Below are 19,886 nucleotides of genomic sequence, written 5' to 3'. Positions count from 1 at the left end.
TTCTCAGCTCTGGGGGCATCTCTGGCCTCCTCTCCATCCACCTTTGGCTCTGCCTGGCTATCTCAGCTTGATTCCTGTGCTGGGTACTAAGGACTCCATGGAATTGGCACCCACTGTTACATCTGATGGCTGTAAGGCAGGAGGGCTTATCCTGGAGGGTCTGTTTGGGCAAAGGGTATCTAATGGGCTCCTGCTGCCATGGGAGCCACTGCTGCCCAAGGCTTAGCAGGGGCCTGATAGGACCCTGAGGGTAGACCTGTGCCTGCTAGGGCCTTATCCCCGTCACAGCCGATCCAACCTGTCCTACCTAAAATATCCACCCCACTGCAGAAATCAGAGGGACCTCAGAATGACTCCGGACTCCACAGTGCTTGTGAGCAGAAGCAGCAAATACCTGGAGCTCTTCAATGTTTCACTGATGGACAGATCCTTGCAAACATAATGCATTTGCAGAATGAGGGGACCAGTCCGGATCTTGTGTCGCCTACTCTCAGCCCGGGGGCTGCACTTCCAGGATGTTCTGTCCACACAGGTTCTGCCCTCATTCAAAGAATTCAAGCAGGTTACAGGAACCAGCCCAGATGCAAATTCTGGGACGAAATCCCGGAGTCTCAGGGGCTGTGTCTTGGGCCTTCTGTGCTTTCCGAGCCGATTCAGAGTGAAGAGGCTTGGGCTGTGCCAAGGCCTCCAAAGAGGCTCCTGGAATGAGGGCCAGGTAGCAGCAGCCAGGCCTTTTTCACAGCAGCTCACCCGGTGGTGTGAGCTGGTTGTTCCAAGGCCCTGGGTAACTCTGTTCAGCCATTGCCACATTGCACTTGTGCCCAGTAATGAAGGACTCCTCCCTTAAAACTGAGATGCCCAAGAAGGCACAGAAGTTACCCAAATGGTTGCTTGTCATGCTAGAGGCCCAAAAATCCCAGTCCTAGGAAGAAGGGCAGTAACTGAAGCAAGTTCTGGCAAATCCCACAGGTATGCTAGCATGCCCTCCTTCCCTGTTATTAAATACACACACACGCACGCACACAATTTTTCACCTCAAAACTCAGTCGCCTCTGAATCTGCTGCAGGAGATGGGGCAAACATGTCAGAGGAATCGACTCCCATAGGCCCCTCCCTGCATGGCTTCCTAACGGACAGGCTGAGACTGGGGTTTCATCCCAGAATTTGGGAAGGCAGGGGAAGGCGATGCCTCTAGGCTGGCTCCTGGAACCTGGTGGAGTTCTTTGAATGAGGGCAGTGCCCATGTGGGCAGAACCTTCCAGAAACACAGCCCCTGGGACGGGAGTAAGCTACACATGGTCTGGGCCTGCTACAGAGAACAGGCCACTGATAGGAAAGACGGCCTGTTTTCTAGAGCCTTAAAGATGACCGTGACAGAAAGAAGAGCTCCCCCTTGGAAGCTCTGACATGGCGGCCACTTAGTGGCAAAGCAGGCGTCCCACCAGGTAAGCGTGACCATGCTCAGGCTGGCGGGTAGGGGGGTGGAGGGCATGGCCAAGACATGTATTAATTATAATGGTAACCAAAATGACTGATGATCATGAGTCTTTATCATGTGCTCACCCTTCTGCTAAGATTGTCCCAAGTAAAGTTTACCATAATCAGTCCTGTGTGACAGGTAATCTATTAGTTCCCCATTTCACTGATAAAGAAATTTAGGCCCAAGACTGGCTAAGGATAATGACCAGTGCCAGCTGGTCATGACAGGGCCTCAGTATTTTTATTTAAGTATTCAGCTCATAGAAGCAAGACCATGTATCTTACTAATTTTTTTAAGTTTATAGGGAGGGAGGGAGGGAAGGAGGGAGGGAGGGAGGGAGGGGTAGGGGCAGAAAGAGAGGGAGAGAGAATCCCAAGCAGGCTCTGTGCCGCCAGCACAGAGCCCGATGTGGGGCTCGAACTCACGATCAGTGAGATCAAGATGCGAGCCGAGATCAAGAGTTGGATGCTTGACTGACTGAGCCACCTAGGCGCCCCTGTGTATCTTATTTCTAATGTCAAAGACATAGCACAATGGTTCAGAGCAGAGTTGTGGAGTCAGCAAGACCTGGGTAGAATCTTTGCTGTGCCCTTACGGATCCTGGGCCCCACTCCCCTTGACTATAAACTGGGGCACGTTGAGGATAAGCTGATACGGGTTACGGAAAGCACTTAGCGCCACGCCTGGCACACATCGGTACTTGGTAAATGGCAGCTTTAGCTGTTGCCGATGCAGGTGAGGCCAGAAGACTTGGGGGTAGTCCCTGAGGACCTCAAGGCCATCTTGGAGGCCTATTTCAAGGGCAGAGCATAGCTGAAATTGACAAGTCTTCCAGACAAGCTGGACAGCGTCACCGCATGACCCCACGAGGCTGCTCCAGCCAACAGGCCAATTTTCCTCCAGCTTCAGCCCAGCCAGTGAAAGAAGGGACAGCAGAATGGAGGAGGAAGACCAAGTGGAGGGAAGCAGAGACGTCTCTCTCACTGTTTTATATGGAGACGGGGAATAACGTGGGTAAGCAGGAGGTTACACAGATATCTGGATGGCCCTGTAAGAACTGTAAGGTCAGCAGGCCCGTGGGTAGGGAGACCCCTCCAGCTGTTCCAGGACGCGGGCAGCAGTGTCTCTGGAGCAGGCGTATCCTCAAACCACTCAGGTCTCCCAGTCCAGGGAAATGGGCGTGCGAGTTCTTGACACCGCTCATCCTCCATCAGAGGCAGTGTCCTCAGCTCTGAGGCTGATTGGGAAATTGGGAAGGCAGTGGAGATGAGTGTCCTCGGGTCCCTACCCGCTCCCCCCTACAATTGATTGCTGCAAAATGGTACAAGTCCCCCAGTAACGATTCACTGATGTGTAGAGAGGCGAGGTCCCAACGCTTCCCCTGATCCACCTAACAGCCTCCCTCTACCCTTCAGCAGATTGGCCTAAGGAATTTTCCAGCTGATTTGATTGACAGAGAAATTAAATGCAAAAGGAAGCCAAAGAGGGGAGTGGAGGGGAGAGGGAAGAGAGGTGCACGAGGTAACCTCACTCTGTTTCTCCTAGGCTCGGTCTACAAGAAATACCCTCAAGGAAGGGGAATACGAAGGGTTAGCTCTTCTATCCAGTTGCCCAGGAAGGATGCAGTTTGCTCAAGCCAAGAGGTATTAAGTTCTTGGAACCTGCACACACCCCTCAAGCAATAATCCCTTCCGCCAACCTTCCACTCGTAGGTAGGTGGACATACTTGGACGTGGAGACGCATGTGCTCCCAATGGCTGCTTAGTATGGCAGATGGGAAAAGAGTTTAAATAGACCTGTGTTGGAAACCTGGGTCTGCTGCTTCCTAGCTGGGTGACCTTGGGCAAGTCATTTAGCTACACCCAATCTCAGTGTCCCCGTTTGTAAAATGAATCCAGTTGTATATCTGCTAGGATTGATGACTAATTGAAGTATATTTTGGGTAAAGCACTTAGTGGTGTCAGAACCTTCTGGCTGCAGGCAGGACAAATCCCCCTTCTTGTTCATATCCTGAAGATACAAACATTCAATGAGAGTCTCTTTCCACAACCATTCAGTAAGAGTCTGAGCTTGGTTCTGACTGGAGCCTGACTCGATCCTGGAGCCATGCTTGATTGCCGCGAGCCTGCCCGTTCTTGTATCTCTCACCATGACAAGGAGACAGAGATCACCCTAATTGGTTTAGAATCTGAACTTCAGACTAGTCATGGCTTTCCACTCAAATTTTGTGGGAGAGAGTTGAAATGGCTATTGGAAAAGCAACAGCGTCCACCAGACTAGAAAGTAGCAGGTTCCCTGTTGCCGGTATTTCTTGTGCATCTCTCCCCAGTGCAGGGGAAGGAATCTACATGCCCTGGGTGCTCCATGAAGACCTAGAAACCCCACACTGCAAACACGAGACAGATTTCAAATACAACGTTTTAATAGATGAGTCAGACCATCATTCAATTAAGCCTACATTACCCAAGATAACAGTTCTTTCTTTTATTCTAAAGTGGGTAGCAAATTATGGGCTCAAAAAACTGAGGATGGAAATCTCCAGATACATCGGTCCCAGCTGCACTCATCAGAAGTCAGCCCAGGGGCTGGCATCAGCCAAATACTGCAACATCCTGCCCAGTATAGAGATCAATGTAAGTCATGGTTTTTGTTGCTATTGTTTCCTTTCTCCCACCTCCTGCCTGTGATCAGCTTCAAATGGCACAATGTGTTGGTGAGAACTCCATGTGAATGTACATGGCTTCTCTTCCTGCTTCTATCCAAAATTGGGACTGTTCTTGGCACATAGAGATGCAGATACTGTTGGAAGAAAAGTCAACTCCTTAGGGTGCCTGACACCATCTTCCAGAGCTAGAAGGGCTCCATGGAGTGAGAATTAGAAATAGTTGCTGAGGGGGGCGCCTGGATGGCTCAATCGGTTGATTCTTGATTTTGACTCTGGTCATGATCCCAGGTCAGCTCAGGTCACGATCCCAGAGTCGTGGGATCGAGCCCCTCATGGAGCCTGCTTAAGATTTTCTCTCTCTCCTTCTCCCTCTACTCCTTCCCCCTGCTCTTTCTCTCTCTGTCTGTCTCTAAAATAAAAATTTTTAAAAAACCACACACACACAAAATAGTTGCTGAGAATAGGGTACTGGCTGAAGAACCCAGCAGAACTCTGTATCCCAATATTGCTGATGATTCTGTTAAGATGGGGAGCATCAGGGGGTTCCCTCCTCCCCTGGGGGAGGTAAGAGTGTTTTCTAGTTTCTAGTTTGGGGATAATTTTTTCATTGCTAAAACACTGGAACAAGTAAATTTAGTACAAATGAAAAAATGAATCATGCTGTTTTTGTTTTTGTTTTTGGAAGACCCCATTTTCTATCCTTGCCATTTTATGTGACATTATTGATGTTAGGGGAAACTAGAAAGCCAAAAGTAGCCACCAAATGCAAAAGTATTCACCAGAAGGACTTTATGGGGGTTTTATCATGCCGTCCCCTTCTCCATCTAAGGTAATCTTTTAGTTTGACATTTATGGACATCCCATCCTACCATGAAGGGTTTTCTAACTTAAAATTTAGAGATGCTGTGTTTTTTATTATTTCAGTGACCGCGTGTGCCACAAAACCATCATCCCAATTCCCCTACTCCTTCTAGAACCATAAATCTAGTGGTTTGGTCAAAGAAAAAGCCTTTAAGCAAATATATATATGCCTAATAGAGGTTTTTGGAAATTATTAACCAAAACCAACTAAACTATTTAAGGAGATGATGGGGATATGAAGAAAGCTGATGGGGCAAAGTTTGCCTTGGCTTGTCTTAATCCAGGGGGTAGTGAGACATATCCAGTGGACGCCCAGGGAAATGGAAGCATACATCACATGTCTGGAGAAGGTGATGAGGCGCTATGTCCAGAGGCTGCAGTGGCTGCTGTCTGGTGAGCCTGCCTGCTGTCCTGGAGGGTGGAGGGCCATGAGGGGAAGTGCAAGGTCAACCCAGGGATGAGGGTCAGTCCTTCCCAGACCAGGTGCACAGGTCAGGGATGAGGCCAGGAAGGTCATCCAGCTACAACATGATTTCTGGATTCCAAGGTCAGGCAAGGTGCCGGATGACAGGGAGGTGGAGCATGGGCCAGTGGGCACCAGAAGGGAACCAGGCCTGTCCAGGCCCACCCTGCAAGGCCATGTCCCACCCCTTGCCTTCCTGGATGTGACTGAGGGGCTTTCTCTCAAGAGGCTCAATCCAACATTGATTTGACCCCCATAGAACTTGTCTACAAAGGCAGAAATGAGAGGGAGTGCTGACAGAGAAGAATCCCCTGTTCTTCTTTACAGAGGGCACCAAGGCCCCTCCAGGGCAGGTGGACAGCAGGGCTGGCCCAGGAGAGCCAGGCTCACACCCTAGAGGAGGGTGGGCTGGAGATCAAGAGACGGCCGGAAGCATCAAGTTCAAGAGGCCAGGCAGATAGCCGGAGCTGGACAGGAGAGTGTTTAGGCTTTGGGGCCTGGAGGGTTCCTGGGACAACAGGAGGAAGGAGGAAGGGAGGCTTTTATAGAGGTCCCTATGTGGGCTCCTCAGGGTCCCACACAGATTCATTAGATCCAATCCTCTGCAGTAAAACCTGGTAAAACAGACCATGTGCAGTGGGGTATAGTGATGACTGCTGCTTTCCAAAGCCTCCGGAGGGCGCTGCCAGAGCCACGTGTAGTCGTCGTGTCAGAGGCTGACACGGGGGCAAAGAGGTTGTGTGCCTCTCTCCAATCGCAATGCACGTTTGCTGCTGGGAAAGGTGTGAAGATCAGCAATGCTGCCACCCCAGTGCCACCCAGTACTTCAGAACACCACCAACACTTCCAAACCCAGGGCTGCTTCACTTATTCACTCGTTCATTATTCAACAAATGTGTGTTGCTCTCCTGCCAGGTGCTGGGGAGATGGTGGAAGGCAACACCCAACACGGTCCCTGAGCTCGTGGAGCATATGGTCTAGGAGACAGACATTAACCAAAGAGTCCCACAGACAAGTCTAATGTCACAACGGTGACGTGTGTAGGGAGGAGATAGGCATGGGCAGTGAGAGCCTCTAAGAGGGGCAGTGGGTCTGGATAGGAAAATCACAGGAGGCTTCCCTGAGGAGCCAAGATCTGAAGAGTGAATAGATGTTACCTGGGCAAAGAGAGAAAAGACAGGCATGTCTGAGGTGCTGGGCGCTGGGTGGGGGGTGGGGGGTCAGTGCTGAGTATAAGGACTAAAAGGAAGCCTGTGTGGCTGAGGACAAGGGAGAGTAAGAATGAGACCATCCCAGAGAGATGAGGCCATGCCCGGTCTTTGTCCTTTATCCTAAGAGCAATCGAAGCCACTAAATGTTTTAAATAAGGGGGAAATGATCAAGTTAGCATTGGCAATAATCGCCCTGGTTCTGCATGGAATACAAATTGTTGAGGGGATAGAGCTCGTAGTAGCCCGGGTGAAAGACTGGGCTAGCTGGAAGAGGTGGGGATGGTAGAGATGGACGGAGTGGGCAGAGTCAGAGAGATGCAGGAGGTCAAAACGACGGGGCTTGGTGGCTCGCACTGTTTCCACCATCTGGTTCCTAAGACGGATCGGCCAGCCATTTGCAGTTGGAGTTTCCTCGACTCAACTGGCTGGCTGGCCATCTTCATGGAACGTCGCCCATGCCTCAGGAAGGCCCCTCTCTTGTCACGTGGACATGAGCACTGCCAGGGAACACCCCAGATGAGTCCTGAAAGGTTCCTGGCCAGTGGGTCCAGCCAGCTCAGTCCATCTTTTCCTGGAAAGCAGCCGATCTTTTCTGTGGCAGTTTTTCCATTTTCTTGTACGACTGCCTCCAGGAAGGTCGCTGAGGCGTGATTCAAGAACGCTGGATGCGTTGTCTTCTGTTCTCCGGCTTTCCCCTGGGTCACTTCTGTATTTAGCCTCGTGAAACTAAAGGCTAGGGTTAGTGGTTGTCTGACTAAAGTGTGGGTTGCAGGACATGGGTTTCTCAGTGGTCACTGCCAGTCTGTGTGACCCTGGCAAGGGTCTCCATCCCAGTCCTCCTGATTCCTTCCACAGTCTTTCTCTCTGTCCTTGAGCATGCCATGCTCCTCTCCTCTGGCCCAGGCTTGCCCAGGCTGTTCCTTCCACACCTTCACCTCTTTCCTCCGCTAGCTGCCCATCCTGCAGTGGTAGCTCACCCGCCGAACTCAGATTCTTCCCACTACTGCTCTGTCGTGACCCTCTGAGAGCCATAGCTATGGATTTAACATCTGCCTTGCCTGCCCAACTCGCAGCTCCAGGAGGCCAGGCAGCCTCTCTCCATCACACTTTGCACAGTGCCGGGCTCCGCTGATGTCTGTTGACCAGCTGACGGACTCCGTGCTCCATAACATCTTTTCCAGCCCCAAACAATACCGTAACACCACTTAGTCCAGGCGCTTAACTGCAGGGATGAGGAAACTCAGGCCAGAGTGGTTACAACCTCTTGTGCAGGTGATCACAGATCACAGGCAAAGACACAGCTGAAACTGTGATGTCCCAAAGCCCAGGCCACTGACCGGCTCTGCCCTTGGACAACTGACGCCCCTCACCCCTCGACAACATCACAAAGGCCATCTCCCAGTGGGCTAACATCTGATTGTCGACCAGTGAGGCAACAGGTGTATTTGGTAGACCTTGTATTTGATAGCTGCCGTGAGAAAAGCCAGCAGTGGCAGGAGCGACCCCTCACTCCTTCCCTGCCTCTGCCCCCACGCCCTGGGAGCAGGGAGCCGCCGATTATTTGGCACCATTTTGGAGAGCAAAGTGTGTATCCTGGTGGACACGTCGGGATCCATGGGCCCCTACCTGCAGCAGGTGAAGACGGAGCTGATTCTGCTGATTTGGGAACAGCTGCGCAAGCACTGTGACAGGTGAGAGGCAGGGGGCGAGTGGGTGCGGGGCAGGAAGCGCTGTAACAGGTGAGAGGGAAGGGGGTGAGTGGCTGTGAGGCAGGAAGATCAAAGGGGAAGTTCATTGGGCTTCCCTCCTCACCGCTCACAAGCCTGGAGCTGTAGCTTATTTGAGCAGTAACACTGCATCCTGTTGCAGAAATAGAGCAGCCTTCAGAAATCCATCTCTGGCCCAGGGACCATTGCAAACAGAGCAAAGGAACCAGCAGGTGGCCTTCAATTGTAGATTTCAGCTGAACTTGATTTTTTTTATTTTTTCTTTTATTTTTTTTTAACATTTATTTATTTTTGAGACAGAGAGAGACAGAGCATGAACAGGGGAGGGGCAGAGAGAGAGGGAGACACAGAATCTGAAACAGGCTCCAAGCTCTGGGCTGTCAGCACAGAGCCCGACTCGGGGCTCGAACTCACGGACCGCGAGATCATGACCTGAGCTGAAGTGGGACGCTCAACCGACTGAGCCACCCAGGCGCCCCTGAACTTGATTTTTTAAGAGATTGGGGTTTGGGGTTGTTTTCTCTACCCAGAAAAATTGACCCTAGGAGACGGTAGGAGACTGGTCCTAGACTGGGACTCATCCTTGCCTTAATAACAGTAAACATTTATTGAGCACTTGCTGTGTGCCAAGCACTTTATGTGCATGATTTCATTCAATCCTCACAGTGCCCCAATGAGGTATTTCCATTATTATCCCCAATTTTCAGAAAAGGAAATAAGGGCTTAGAGAGGTTAAGTAATTTGCCAGAGATCACATGACCTGTAAGTGGCACAGAGGTGGGGTGCCGATCTATTTCATCTGCATCTAGAATCGTCAGCGTGTACCTCCTCCTTCTCATTCCCCCCGAGGGGCCCCGGGGCTCTATGTAGGGTCTTGACACTGATAGGCTTGCATGGTCCTCACAGAGGTTACTTCACCCAGGCATCTTCTAACCCATCTCTTTCACCTTCTCTCTGCCCCTACCTTTTCCACTCCCCTCCCCAGGTTTAACCTGCTCAGCTTTGCGGAGGACCTACAGCTGTGGAGGGACACTCTGGTGGAGACCACAGATGCAGCCTGTCACGAGGCTATGCAGTGGGTGACCCACCTGCGTGCTCAGGGGAGCACCTCAGTCTTGCAAGCATTACTGGCAAGTTCTGCCCCCGAGCCCGACTCGGTAGCAAAACAGAAATACCATCACCCCTTCTACCGATCCCGCATTATGCTTTCAAATTACAAAAAGCCCTTTTAGATCTACGAAGTGTTACTTTATTTCATTGTCCCGACAACCTGGTGAGAAAATGATCCTCGTTCTCACTTTAGAGTTGAAGGCACAGAGGCTCAGAGAGGTTAAGTGACTTGCTGGGGTTAACCAGCCCAGAAGTGCGCCATGCTTTCTCCTAGACCTTGGCAGCTTCCTTGGTCTGTGATAGCTGAAAGGGGGGGAGGGGAGGGTCTCTCACTCTAAATGGACAAGTCAGTGGGATCCAATCAGAACTATTTCCCTTGGGGACAGCAGGCAATTCGTTTTTGCCCTTCCTGGTTAGTGCCTAGCCCTGAGCCAGACCACCCTCCCGCTCTCTTTCAGAAAGCCTTCAGTTTTCACGATGTGGAAGGATTGTACCTCCTGACCGACGGGAAGCCAGATACAAGCTGCAGCCTTATTCTGAATGAAGTCCAAAGACTCAAGGAGGAAAGAGATCTGAAACTGCACACCATTTCCCTGAACTGCTCAGGCAGGTGGGTAAGAAGGAGCAGGGGCTGAGCTGTACGCCTTTCCCACGGCTGCGTGTGTGAGGTACACATGTGAGCAGCTGGCCCAGTCCAGGGACTCACTTTAGAGCCCAATCTCTCCGGGGCCCAACTCTGTGAGTGAGAAATGAGGAGGGTGCAGGCAGGCGTTACATCAGAGTGAAAGCCCTCCCTCCACCTCCAGCTTGCCCCTCTCAGGCACCGCAGTCCTGACTTTCTCCGGTATGAGAATGGATTTGCGTCCATTCCCACGGTCACGTGTGGTCTTCGCCCTCCCAATCTTTCTCGGAGCACATTTGTGAAAATTGATGGGAAAAACGTTTAAAGTAGCATTACCACGGTTATTTTTTTATAAACCATCACCGCAGAGGAACATGTGTTGGAAAAGAGAGATTCTGCTCCTTCAGAAAAAGACTTGAATGTTTTTGACGAAACTGATTACTTTGGTGAATTTTTTTTAATGTTTATTTTTGAGAGAGACAGAGAGAGAGTGAACAGGGGAGGGGCAGAGAGAGAGGGAGACACAGAATCTGAAGCAGGCTCCAGGCTCTGAGTGGGGCTCAAACTTAGAATGGTGAGATCGTGACCTGAGCCAAAGTCAGACACTTAACCGACTGAGACCCCCAGGCGCCCCGCTTTGGTGCATATTTAATCTGTCTAAACCACGAGCTTCATAAAGGCCACGCTTGTGTCCCTGCCAGCCCCAACACGTAGTAGCAGGCACTGGCTCCCTGTCCAATTAAGGAACGTGTGCTGGCTGTGTGCTTTCCCACTCGCTGGCGACCCTGAAGCAGGGAATCTGCTTCGTGCAGCAGCTGCCTCGCCCATAAACTGACGGGGGTGGGCTTGGTGATGCCAACGTGGTCTCAGTGGCACAGGGCCTCAGGGTCCAGGGCCCACTGCCGCAGAGACTTAAGCTCCCCACAGGCTAGGGGTGCAGAGGGAACTTGCCTGGCCAGTCAGCGGGCCGGCCTCAGAACATCTGTTCTCCCAACTAGGGCGGCGGTTGACTTCCTGAGAAATCTAGCCTCCCTCACAGGGGCCCGCTATCACTGCCCTGTTGATGAGGACACACTCTTCAAAATCCACAGCCTGCTGACCAAGGGCTTCGTGGACGAAAGGGTAGGTTGTGGAGCGACTGAGTGAGGTCTGTTCAGATGTCTCGATATAATGTCATTCCCCCCTACCTGAAAAGATCTCTGCTTCTCTTGTGAGAATACGAAGTATTGGCTAGAAAGGGCTGTGTTTCCCTGCTGCTCTTCCTCGACGCTGGCTCTCCTCGGAGTGGGAAAGCAACAGAGCTTGGAGGTGTTATTTATTTAGTCAATCAATCAATCAATGAATCAATCTCTACACCCAACCACCCAATACGGGAGTTCAATCTCAGTTCAACCCTGAGATTAAGGGTCACATTCTTTGCCTACAGAGCCAGCCAGGTGCCCGTGGAGGTGTTATTTACTAACAGAACAGTTCACATTCGTTGCACTTACTTGTGCAGGTCCATTGCTTTATACAGACTACCCCTTTCAATCCCCTTAACCACTATTATACCCATTAAACGGATGAATAAATAGGCTCAGTAAGGGACAGGAATACACCTAAAGACATAGCAAATGGTAAAGTCAGCCCAGACACTCATGCTCTTAACCTCTTTGCTATAAGTCCTGCTTATTTCTGTGTCCCTGTGTTCAATTCATTGAAACACAGATATTCAAATGATCTAAGTAATAAATCTGGTAAAGTCACAGTTTCTATCACACATGCCAGATACGAGAATGCCAAAGATCCTCTCCCGGTCTGACTGAAAAGCTAGGCACGTGTTTATACCTTTTGGGAGCATGGTGCTCTCAGAACATTTTCAAGGCAACAAATCATCACGTAAGACAACCAACCAGAATTCCAGAACCTCTTTTTGGAGGTTAAAGATGACTGCCACAGGACATGGCCTAATTTGTGAGGTCAAGTGCTTTGCAGGACTCCTTCGTTCAAATACGTCTTCTAGGGATAAATACTACAAATAGTTCAGAGAACAGAACAAGTGACAGTAAGAAAAATTCACCCGTCCTTATAACCCAGGAAAACAAACTTGACAGTGTTGCAAAAGTCCTCAGTTTGATGCCACAAAAAATCAGGTTCTATGAATAGCCTCCAGATGCAGAATGGGACCATTCCTCTCCTGCTGCGGAGGGCAGAGGGAGCCTCTTTCTTTCGTACATTCTCTTGCTGATCGTGAGCACTTGTGTCTCTAACTCTAGCCTCTGGAATTCCACTGGCTGACACAAGAGAAAAGCTGCCTGTGCAGCTGTTTTACTAGAAGCAATAGGGAAAGGGCAGAATAGATCTCACTGGGTCACAGTGAGATAAGGAGCATGTTCCACTTCTGTTCTACTGAGAAGAGAGGCGCCGACTGCCGTGAAGTCCAATGAACACCTTGGTTCGCCACTACCCACTCCGCTGACTCTCAGACACCTTACCTCAAAGTGTTCCACTTGCAAAGTAGCTACCTTGGCAGGTGGTGAGCTCCTTGTCTCTGGAGGTATGCAAGCCGAGGCCCACAGATTGCCTGCACTGGGTGGGAGGCTGCATTTGATTAGGTCTAATTTTTTTTTCCCCTGAGATTTTGGATTTTCAGGTTGCACCCAGTCATTGAATGGATCTAATTTCACACTCATTTCCCCTTTCCAAGGACCCCGTATTGCCACTATTTGAAGGAGATGATTTGAGAAGATTGGCCCAGGAGATCACCAAGGCCAGAAGCTTCCTCTGGAAGGCCCAATCCTTCAGGTATGCCCTTCGAGCAGCCCCTCACACCTGCCTCGTGGCTCTAGCCCACCCAGACCCTGGGCCTCATCGAGATTTGGGCCCACCCTGCTGATGGCACAGCCTTCCTGCAAGAGCTCCTGCCTGCTTCTCCCCACCAGGCCCAGAAATCTGGGCATCAGGGGGACCTCCTCGCTTCATCTCCTGTCCACTAGGTCTCAACTCCAGAAGAAAAACAACACAGAACCAAATGTCACTCTTTTCTAGAGAAGGGTTCTCAGGTAAGAGGAGGTGATGAGCTCTCTCTCTCGTAAGTATCCACCAAGGACGAGGCAGCATGCTCAGTGTCATGGGTAGTAGTAACTATGGGGAGGGAGGGAGGGATTGGAAATAATGACTCCTCTAAATTGAAAGGCCATCTTACAAATAATCACTCGCTCAGCACACACTGGCCCTGAGGGTGAGGTATCCTAGAAAGCTGTAACCCAGAGTTCATCCCCAGGAAACATGATCCCAGGCACCGGGGCTCTCTGGAAGCTGAGGGAGGGAAGGCTCTGACATCTCAGGTCCACTTTATTTTTTTTTTTAATTTTTTTTTCAACGTTTATTTATTTTTGGGACAGAGAGAGACAGAGCATGAACGGGGGAGGGGCAGAGAGAGAGGGAGACACAGAATCGGAAACAGGCTCCAGGCTCTGAGTCATCAGCCCAGAGCCCGACGCGGGGCTCGAACTCACGGACCGCGAGATCGTGGCCTGGCTGAAGTCGGACGCTTAACCGACTGCGCCACCCAGGTGCCCCATCAGGTCCACTTTAATGTTCCTGCCCTGTCCCCCAGCACACCCTACACTCCAGCCACAAAATTATCACTCGCTAGGAAGCCTTGCACCAAGCCCTGCCTGGAAACGCCCTTCTTACCACCCTCTGCCTGGTGACTCCTGCTCATCCATCAAGGCACAACTCATATGGCATCAGCTCCACTGTGAAGATGTCCCTGGGACCCATCAAGAGCTGGGAGCCTCCAGCCTTCCTCCCACTGCATCCGGACCAAACATCTGTTTCCACGGCAGTGACACTTAGCATTTATGATGCCTAGCACTCCATACCATGCTTCCTTACTCCCTTTGCCAACTCTTTTTCTTGGCTATGAGCTCCCCCAGGATGAGGCTGGTGTCCTAGGTCCCCAGAACCTGCCACAGGGGCAGACGTAGTAAACTGTGAGCATCCAGCTTAGCTGTGGGAGTCCGGCTCTGGAAACCAGCCAGAGCATGTTATTTCTGCCCTGGTCCCCTCACCCTCTGCTTCCCACCACCCTGGTCCGGGGAGGGGGGGTGGGGTGATGCAGATTCACCATCAGCCCATCTTGGGAGCAAAAACCAGTGAGCCTTACCACCTGCCCCCTACCTGTTCAACCAAACTGAATTAAGGTCTGCCCTGCTCAAGCGGGTGAAAATTGGGTTGGGTCCACTGGGCCCGGCCCTGCTGTGTACATATGAAATGACTGTCTCATGTATTATGTGGTCTGGAGTGATTTCCTGAGATGAGAAAAAATTGCTTTTATTTAATTAAATAGAATCAAAATGACTTTTAAGCTGAAGTGATGATTTGTTTGTGTGTGTGTGTGTAAATTTTTGGTGATATAAAATGCTAGTAAAAGACTCATATGCACGAGCACCTGGTAGCTCAGTCAGTTGAGCGTCCGACTTCGGCTTAGGTCATGATTTCATGGTTCATGAGTTGGAGCCCCAGGTTGAGGTTGCTGCTGTCAGTGCATAGAGCCGGCTTCTGGTCCCCCTCTCTATCGGGGGGGTCCCCCTCCCCCATATGGGTGCATGCACTTTCTCGCTCAAAAATACATAAAACTTTTTTTTAAAAGACTCATGCAGAATATATGAAGAATTCCAAATCAATAAGAAACAGAGAAATATCCTAATGTTTTGAAATGGACAAAACACTCAAACAGGTGCAAATAGACAATAGGTATATGAAAAGGTGCTCAACAGGCTTACCCATCAATGCAGATTAAAACCACAATGATAGGGGCACCTGGGTGGCTCAGTTGGTTGAACATCCAGCTCTTGATTTTGGCTCAGGTGATGATCTCACAGTTTGTGGGTTCGAGCACTGTGTCAGACTCTGTGCTGACAGTGTGGAGCCTGCTTGAGATTTTCTGTCTCTCTCCTTCTCTATCTGCTCGTCCCCTGCTCATGCTATCTCATAATAAACAAGTTTAAAAAACAAAAACCCTTAATGATATACCACTGCATGCCCACCAGAATGGCAAAAAGTAAAAAGACTGACAGTATCAAGATACAGAGCAGCTAGAACTCTCCGGCGTTGCTGGGATGGGCACCCCACCCAGTGGATTGCCGACCTAGCAATTCTGCTCCAAGAGAAACAGTTGCATACATTCCATAAAAGACATACACAAGAATGTCTTCACAACAACTTTACTCATAAGAGCCCCAAATTGGAAACTACCTAAATGTCCTACCAATGCTAGAATGGACAAATAAATTGTGACACATTTGTACATTTGTACAGTTTGATACATTTATGATACATTTGTACATATGTACAGTGTACATTTCTACACATCCATTTCAAAAATAGTTCAGTAGGGGCCCCTGGGTGGCTCAGTCGCTTAAGCGTCTGACTTCCACTTCAGCTCAGGGGTCTCTTCCACATCCCGCCCTGTGCTGACAGCTCAGAGCATGGAGCCTGCTTTGGATTCTTTGTCTCCCTTTCCCTCTGCCCCTTCCCCATTTGTGCTCTGTCTTTCTCTCTTTCTGTCTCAAAAATAAACATTAAAAAAAGGTTTTTTTTTTTTTAATATTTATTCATTTTTGAAAGACAGAGAGCAAACGGGGGAAACACAGAATCCAAAGCAGGCTCCAGGCTCTGAGCTGTCAGACGCGGGGCTTGAACTCACAGACCGTGAAATCATGACCTGAGCTGAAGTCGACTGCTTAACCGACTGAGCCACCCAGGCACCCCCAAAAAAGTTTTTTAAATAGCTCAGTAGGTTAAGTGCCTGACTCTTCATTGCTGCTCAGGTCATGACTTCATGGTCATGTGATCAAGCCCCACATTGGGCTCTTGCTGGGTGTGGAGCCTGCTTAAGATTCTGTATCTCCCTCTCCCTCTGCCCTTTTCCCCCTACCTTTCTCTAAAAATATAAATAAATAAACAAATAAATAAATAATATAAATAATTAGATAATGAGCTATAACTGCTTTCAACAATATACATCCATCTCATGATCAGTGTCAGGCAAAAGAAAAATACATAGTAACTCTATTTATATGAAGTCCAGGAACAAGCAAAACTCTTGTTGGCAACAAAAGTCAGAATAGTGACTGTGAGAGTCATACTGGGGACGTTTGAAGTGCTGGAAATATTCTATATCTTCATCTAGGCAAAGTTGTAAAATTCAAGGTGTTTCCAAAAAAACCCCACAGTTCACTAAGGCTTGACAAGCCCAGGCTTTGGCCAGGCTCGGTGCTGGGCTCAGGGAGGCAGCAGTGACCATAACCCCTGCCCCAATGGATCTCAGTCTGGTCACTCTCTCTGATAGCTGCCGTTTTGCTCACCTCTACAAACAGAGAAAATGGCCTGTGGTGTTTCTATCACTTTGCTAGTGTTACTGTAACAAAGTACCACAAACTGAGTGGCTGAAACAACAGGAATGTATTGTTTCCAGTTCAGGAGGCTGCAAGTCCGAGTTTAAAGGACCGGCAGAGCTCCAAACTTCACATGATGCTCTGCCTGTGTGCATGTGTGTGTCCAAATTTCCAGCTTTCATGAGGACACCGGTCATAATGGACCAGGCCCTACTCTATATTATATATCTTTAATTACATATGAGATCACTCTATTTCCAAGGCCACACTCTGAGGTACTGGGTGGTTAGGACTTCAACATGTGGATTTGAGGGGCCAAGGAGGTATACAATTCAACTCATAACTATTGTATCGTAAACTATGCTGTTATCAGGACAACAGCCGCCAGCCGGACCTGGGGATAGGATTCCTGTGGCCCTGCGGGTGGGAGAGGACAGGCTGGTTTTGGTAAACGGAATGATGCACACAGTTTGGATGTGGTTGGGGAAGCGGTGAAGCACAGGACCCGGGTGTGAACCCCAACCTCTCATATAATGATAACCCCTACTGTTGGTTGAGCCCTGACTGGGCAGGCACCATACTGTTGGCATATACCTTGTGTGCCCCAAGCCCAACAACGTCACAGCCATACAGCACACACAATTTCCAGTTTGTGGATGAGGAAACTGAGCCTTGTAGCTGCCCAAAGACACGTAGCAAGAAAGTGGCAAAGCCAAGATTTAACGCCAGGGCTGACTCCATGGCCTTCTCCCGCCAGGCTTTGAAGCCTCTTTTCATCTCTCTGAACCTGTTCCCCTGACTCTAAAATTGGGCCAAAACAGAGTTGTGAGGATTAAGCAAGCAAGATACCTTACCACCTGGCACCTGGCATGTTCTGCCTAAGATTTTCTTTTCTCTTTCCCACACCCACCTATGCCCACGGAGGAGGCTCAAACGGGCGAAGACTTCCCAGTAGCCTCTTCAGACCAAAGTAACCAGGTGTCGGTGGCATTTGGGGCTCAGAGTCGGCCCTCATAAGCACCAGCTGCCGGGCACATGCCTTCCCCTCTGTCACTGCGCCTTGCAAATGGGTTTTCCAGGGATGGTGTGATCCAGCTGGTCCTCAGCGTAAGGGAAGGACCAGCACTGAAGAAGCACCCCTAAACGCGGAATGACCCCCCCAAGAACAGATGAACCCAGAAATGGGTGGAAGAATGCAAGGAAGGAAGGGGAAAGAGATGGGTGGACAGGAGGCAAGAAAGATACATGGAACGAATTAGATGGATGGAAGGCTGGATGGATAAGGTGGAAGGATGGAATGACGGACGCACGGATGGATGGATGGATAAGATGAATAGATGAGTGGACAAAAATAGCAAAAACAAAATTGTGTGGGAAGATGGATGAAGAGACAACGAGGTGGATGAAGAACAGGTGAGATGATGAACAGGTGGACGAGGAAGAAGGCAGGGAAGGCAGGAGGCATCCTGCACAGACAGGAACGTGTTGGGGAGCGGATGGATGGGTAAGGGGGTGAAGGAAGAAACACTGTTTCTTGGGGTTCCAGGACCACTTTGCGGCAGGACAGGACAGCACGCAGGGCCTTTGCGTCCTTTCCCTACCAGCAGCTAAGCCCATTTCACCCCATCCCTGTTCGGCGGGCCTCAGTTTCCCCTCTGTGAGAGCCCGCACCGGGCTACAGAGAAACGGGGGTGTTCCCACGCCGCGTGTGGGCGGGGCGGGAGGCGGGGCGCGGGGCGGGTCCCGGAGCCCAGCCCGGCCCCGCCCCAGGAGGCGCCCGCCCAGCAGCGCCCGGGCCTCACGCGCAGAAGGTGGGCTCAGCGCCGGGAGCACGTAGCGCCGCGGGAGCCCAGCCGGGTGAGCGCAGCCGGGCGCTGGCGGGAGCTGGGGGGTAGGGGTGCGGGTGGGGACAGCTGGGGACCCTGGGACGGGGGACGGGGCGGGGGGCCGACGACACGCCCGAGCTGCCGGGGCCGGGGCCGGGGGTGCTCTCGGAGTGGAGGGGGGGGTGGCAAGGGGCACCTGCTCCTGCCCGCCTCCGGGACGCGCTGAGGCCGGGGTGGGTCCCTGGCGCCCCTTCCCCAGTTGCTTTCACCAAACTCCACTTTGGGCCCCCAGGGACCTGGACCCAGGCCGACCCATTTACTGAGACTCCATCAAAGTTAGCGAATGTTCTCTGAGCCTCAGTTTTCATCGCTGGGTGATGGGAGCGGCATCCTGTACTGCACGGGACTGCCAGGAGAATTAAATGCCGCCCTGGCTGCGGTCAGCAGGTGCTTGGCCGCAACACTCCCAGATGCAGAACAGCTCCCGGTGGTTTCATGCAGTCAGCAGCTACTTACCACCTGCTTGGCGCCAGCCCTGTTCTAGGTGCTGGGGACGCTGCTGTGAACAAAGCCCTACTGGAGCATGCTTTCCAGTGGTTTGCCAAGGGCTCCGGCATCTGCGTTTTCATGATCACCTGGTGAGGTAGAGCAGCCAGGGTTATTTGGGTCCATTTTAGAGCTGTAGATACTGAGGTACAGGGAGGTTGTAAGGAATTCACCCAGTCTGTCTGTCTGTCTCTCTCTCTCTCTCTCCCTCTCTCTCTCTCTCTCTTTCTCTCTCTCTCTCTCTCTCTCTCTCTCTCTCTCACACACACACACACACACACACACACACACACACACACACATCCCCATAGGATAGAAAGCTCCAGTCCCTAGAACAGAGTCCTAGGCAGAGAAGGGCTCCACTCTGGGACTGCATCCCCATTGGGGAATTAAACTCATCCCCAGTGATGACTCAGATTTGGGATGTCTCCTCACTCTTAAACCCATGAGTGCCAGTGTTTATACAGCATGTGACTGTGTCCCTGACCTAGAACTTTGGAGAGCAGGGCAGTGATAAGGGGGAGACCAACAGGTATAGCCCCTATATCTGTCAGGGCCCCTGCCCCTTGACACTCCCAGCAACAACCATGGGGCTCATCACTCAGTCACTCGGTTGTGCTCATTCTTTTTTTTTTTTTATGTTTATTTTACTTATTTTGAGAGAGAGAGAGTGAGAGAGAGATAGAGCATGAGCAGGGGAGGGGCAGAGATAGAAGGAGAGAGCGAAGCCCAACGCTGGACTCAAACTCATGAACCGTGAGATCATGACCTGAGTCGAAATCAAAAGTCAGGCTCTTAACCAACTGAGCCACCCAGGTGCCCTGTGCCCGTCCTTTTTTTTTTTTTTTTTTTTTTTTTTTTTACAGCCAGTAGGCATCATGCGGAGCAGAGACACCTGCCTCTGTATCCACAGGGCCTGGCAAACAGTTGACCCACGGTATATGGTCACTGCTATTATTATGGTGACGATGATCATCCGGCCTCTGGTGCTG

General features: G+C 50.7%; 1 protein-coding gene across 1 annotated transcript in view; it reads left to right on the top strand.

The window, feature by feature from the left end:
* VWA3A (von Willebrand factor A domain containing 3A) overlaps positions 1–14,483 on the top strand; it is a 62,295-nt gene extending 47,812 nt beyond the window's left edge. The window contains 12 exon segments of the mRNA XM_023246294.2: positions 1,355–1,445; positions 2,384–2,494; positions 3,026–3,123; positions 3,976–4,113; positions 5,291–5,399; positions 8,227–8,371; positions 9,393–9,537; positions 9,976–10,127; positions 11,138–11,261; positions 12,826–12,923; positions 13,115–13,180; positions 13,738–14,483. Coding sequence (XP_023102062.1) covers positions 1,355–1,445; positions 2,384–2,494; positions 3,026–3,123; positions 3,976–4,113; positions 5,291–5,399; positions 8,227–8,371; positions 9,393–9,537; positions 9,976–10,127; positions 11,138–11,261; positions 12,826–12,923; positions 13,115–13,166 — 1,263 coding nt within the window. The 3' untranslated portion in view covers positions 13,167–13,180; positions 13,738–14,483.
* The last annotated feature ends 5,403 nt before the right edge of the window (positions 14,484–19,886 follow it).

The sequence above is a fragment of the Felis catus genome, chromosome E3 (assembly GCF_018350175.1).
Source record: "Felis catus isolate Fca126 chromosome E3, F.catus_Fca126_mat1.0, whole genome shotgun sequence".
NCBI lineage: Eukaryota > Metazoa > Chordata > Mammalia > Carnivora > Felidae > Felis > Felis catus.
This window is presented reverse-complemented; position numbering and strand designations above follow the sequence as displayed.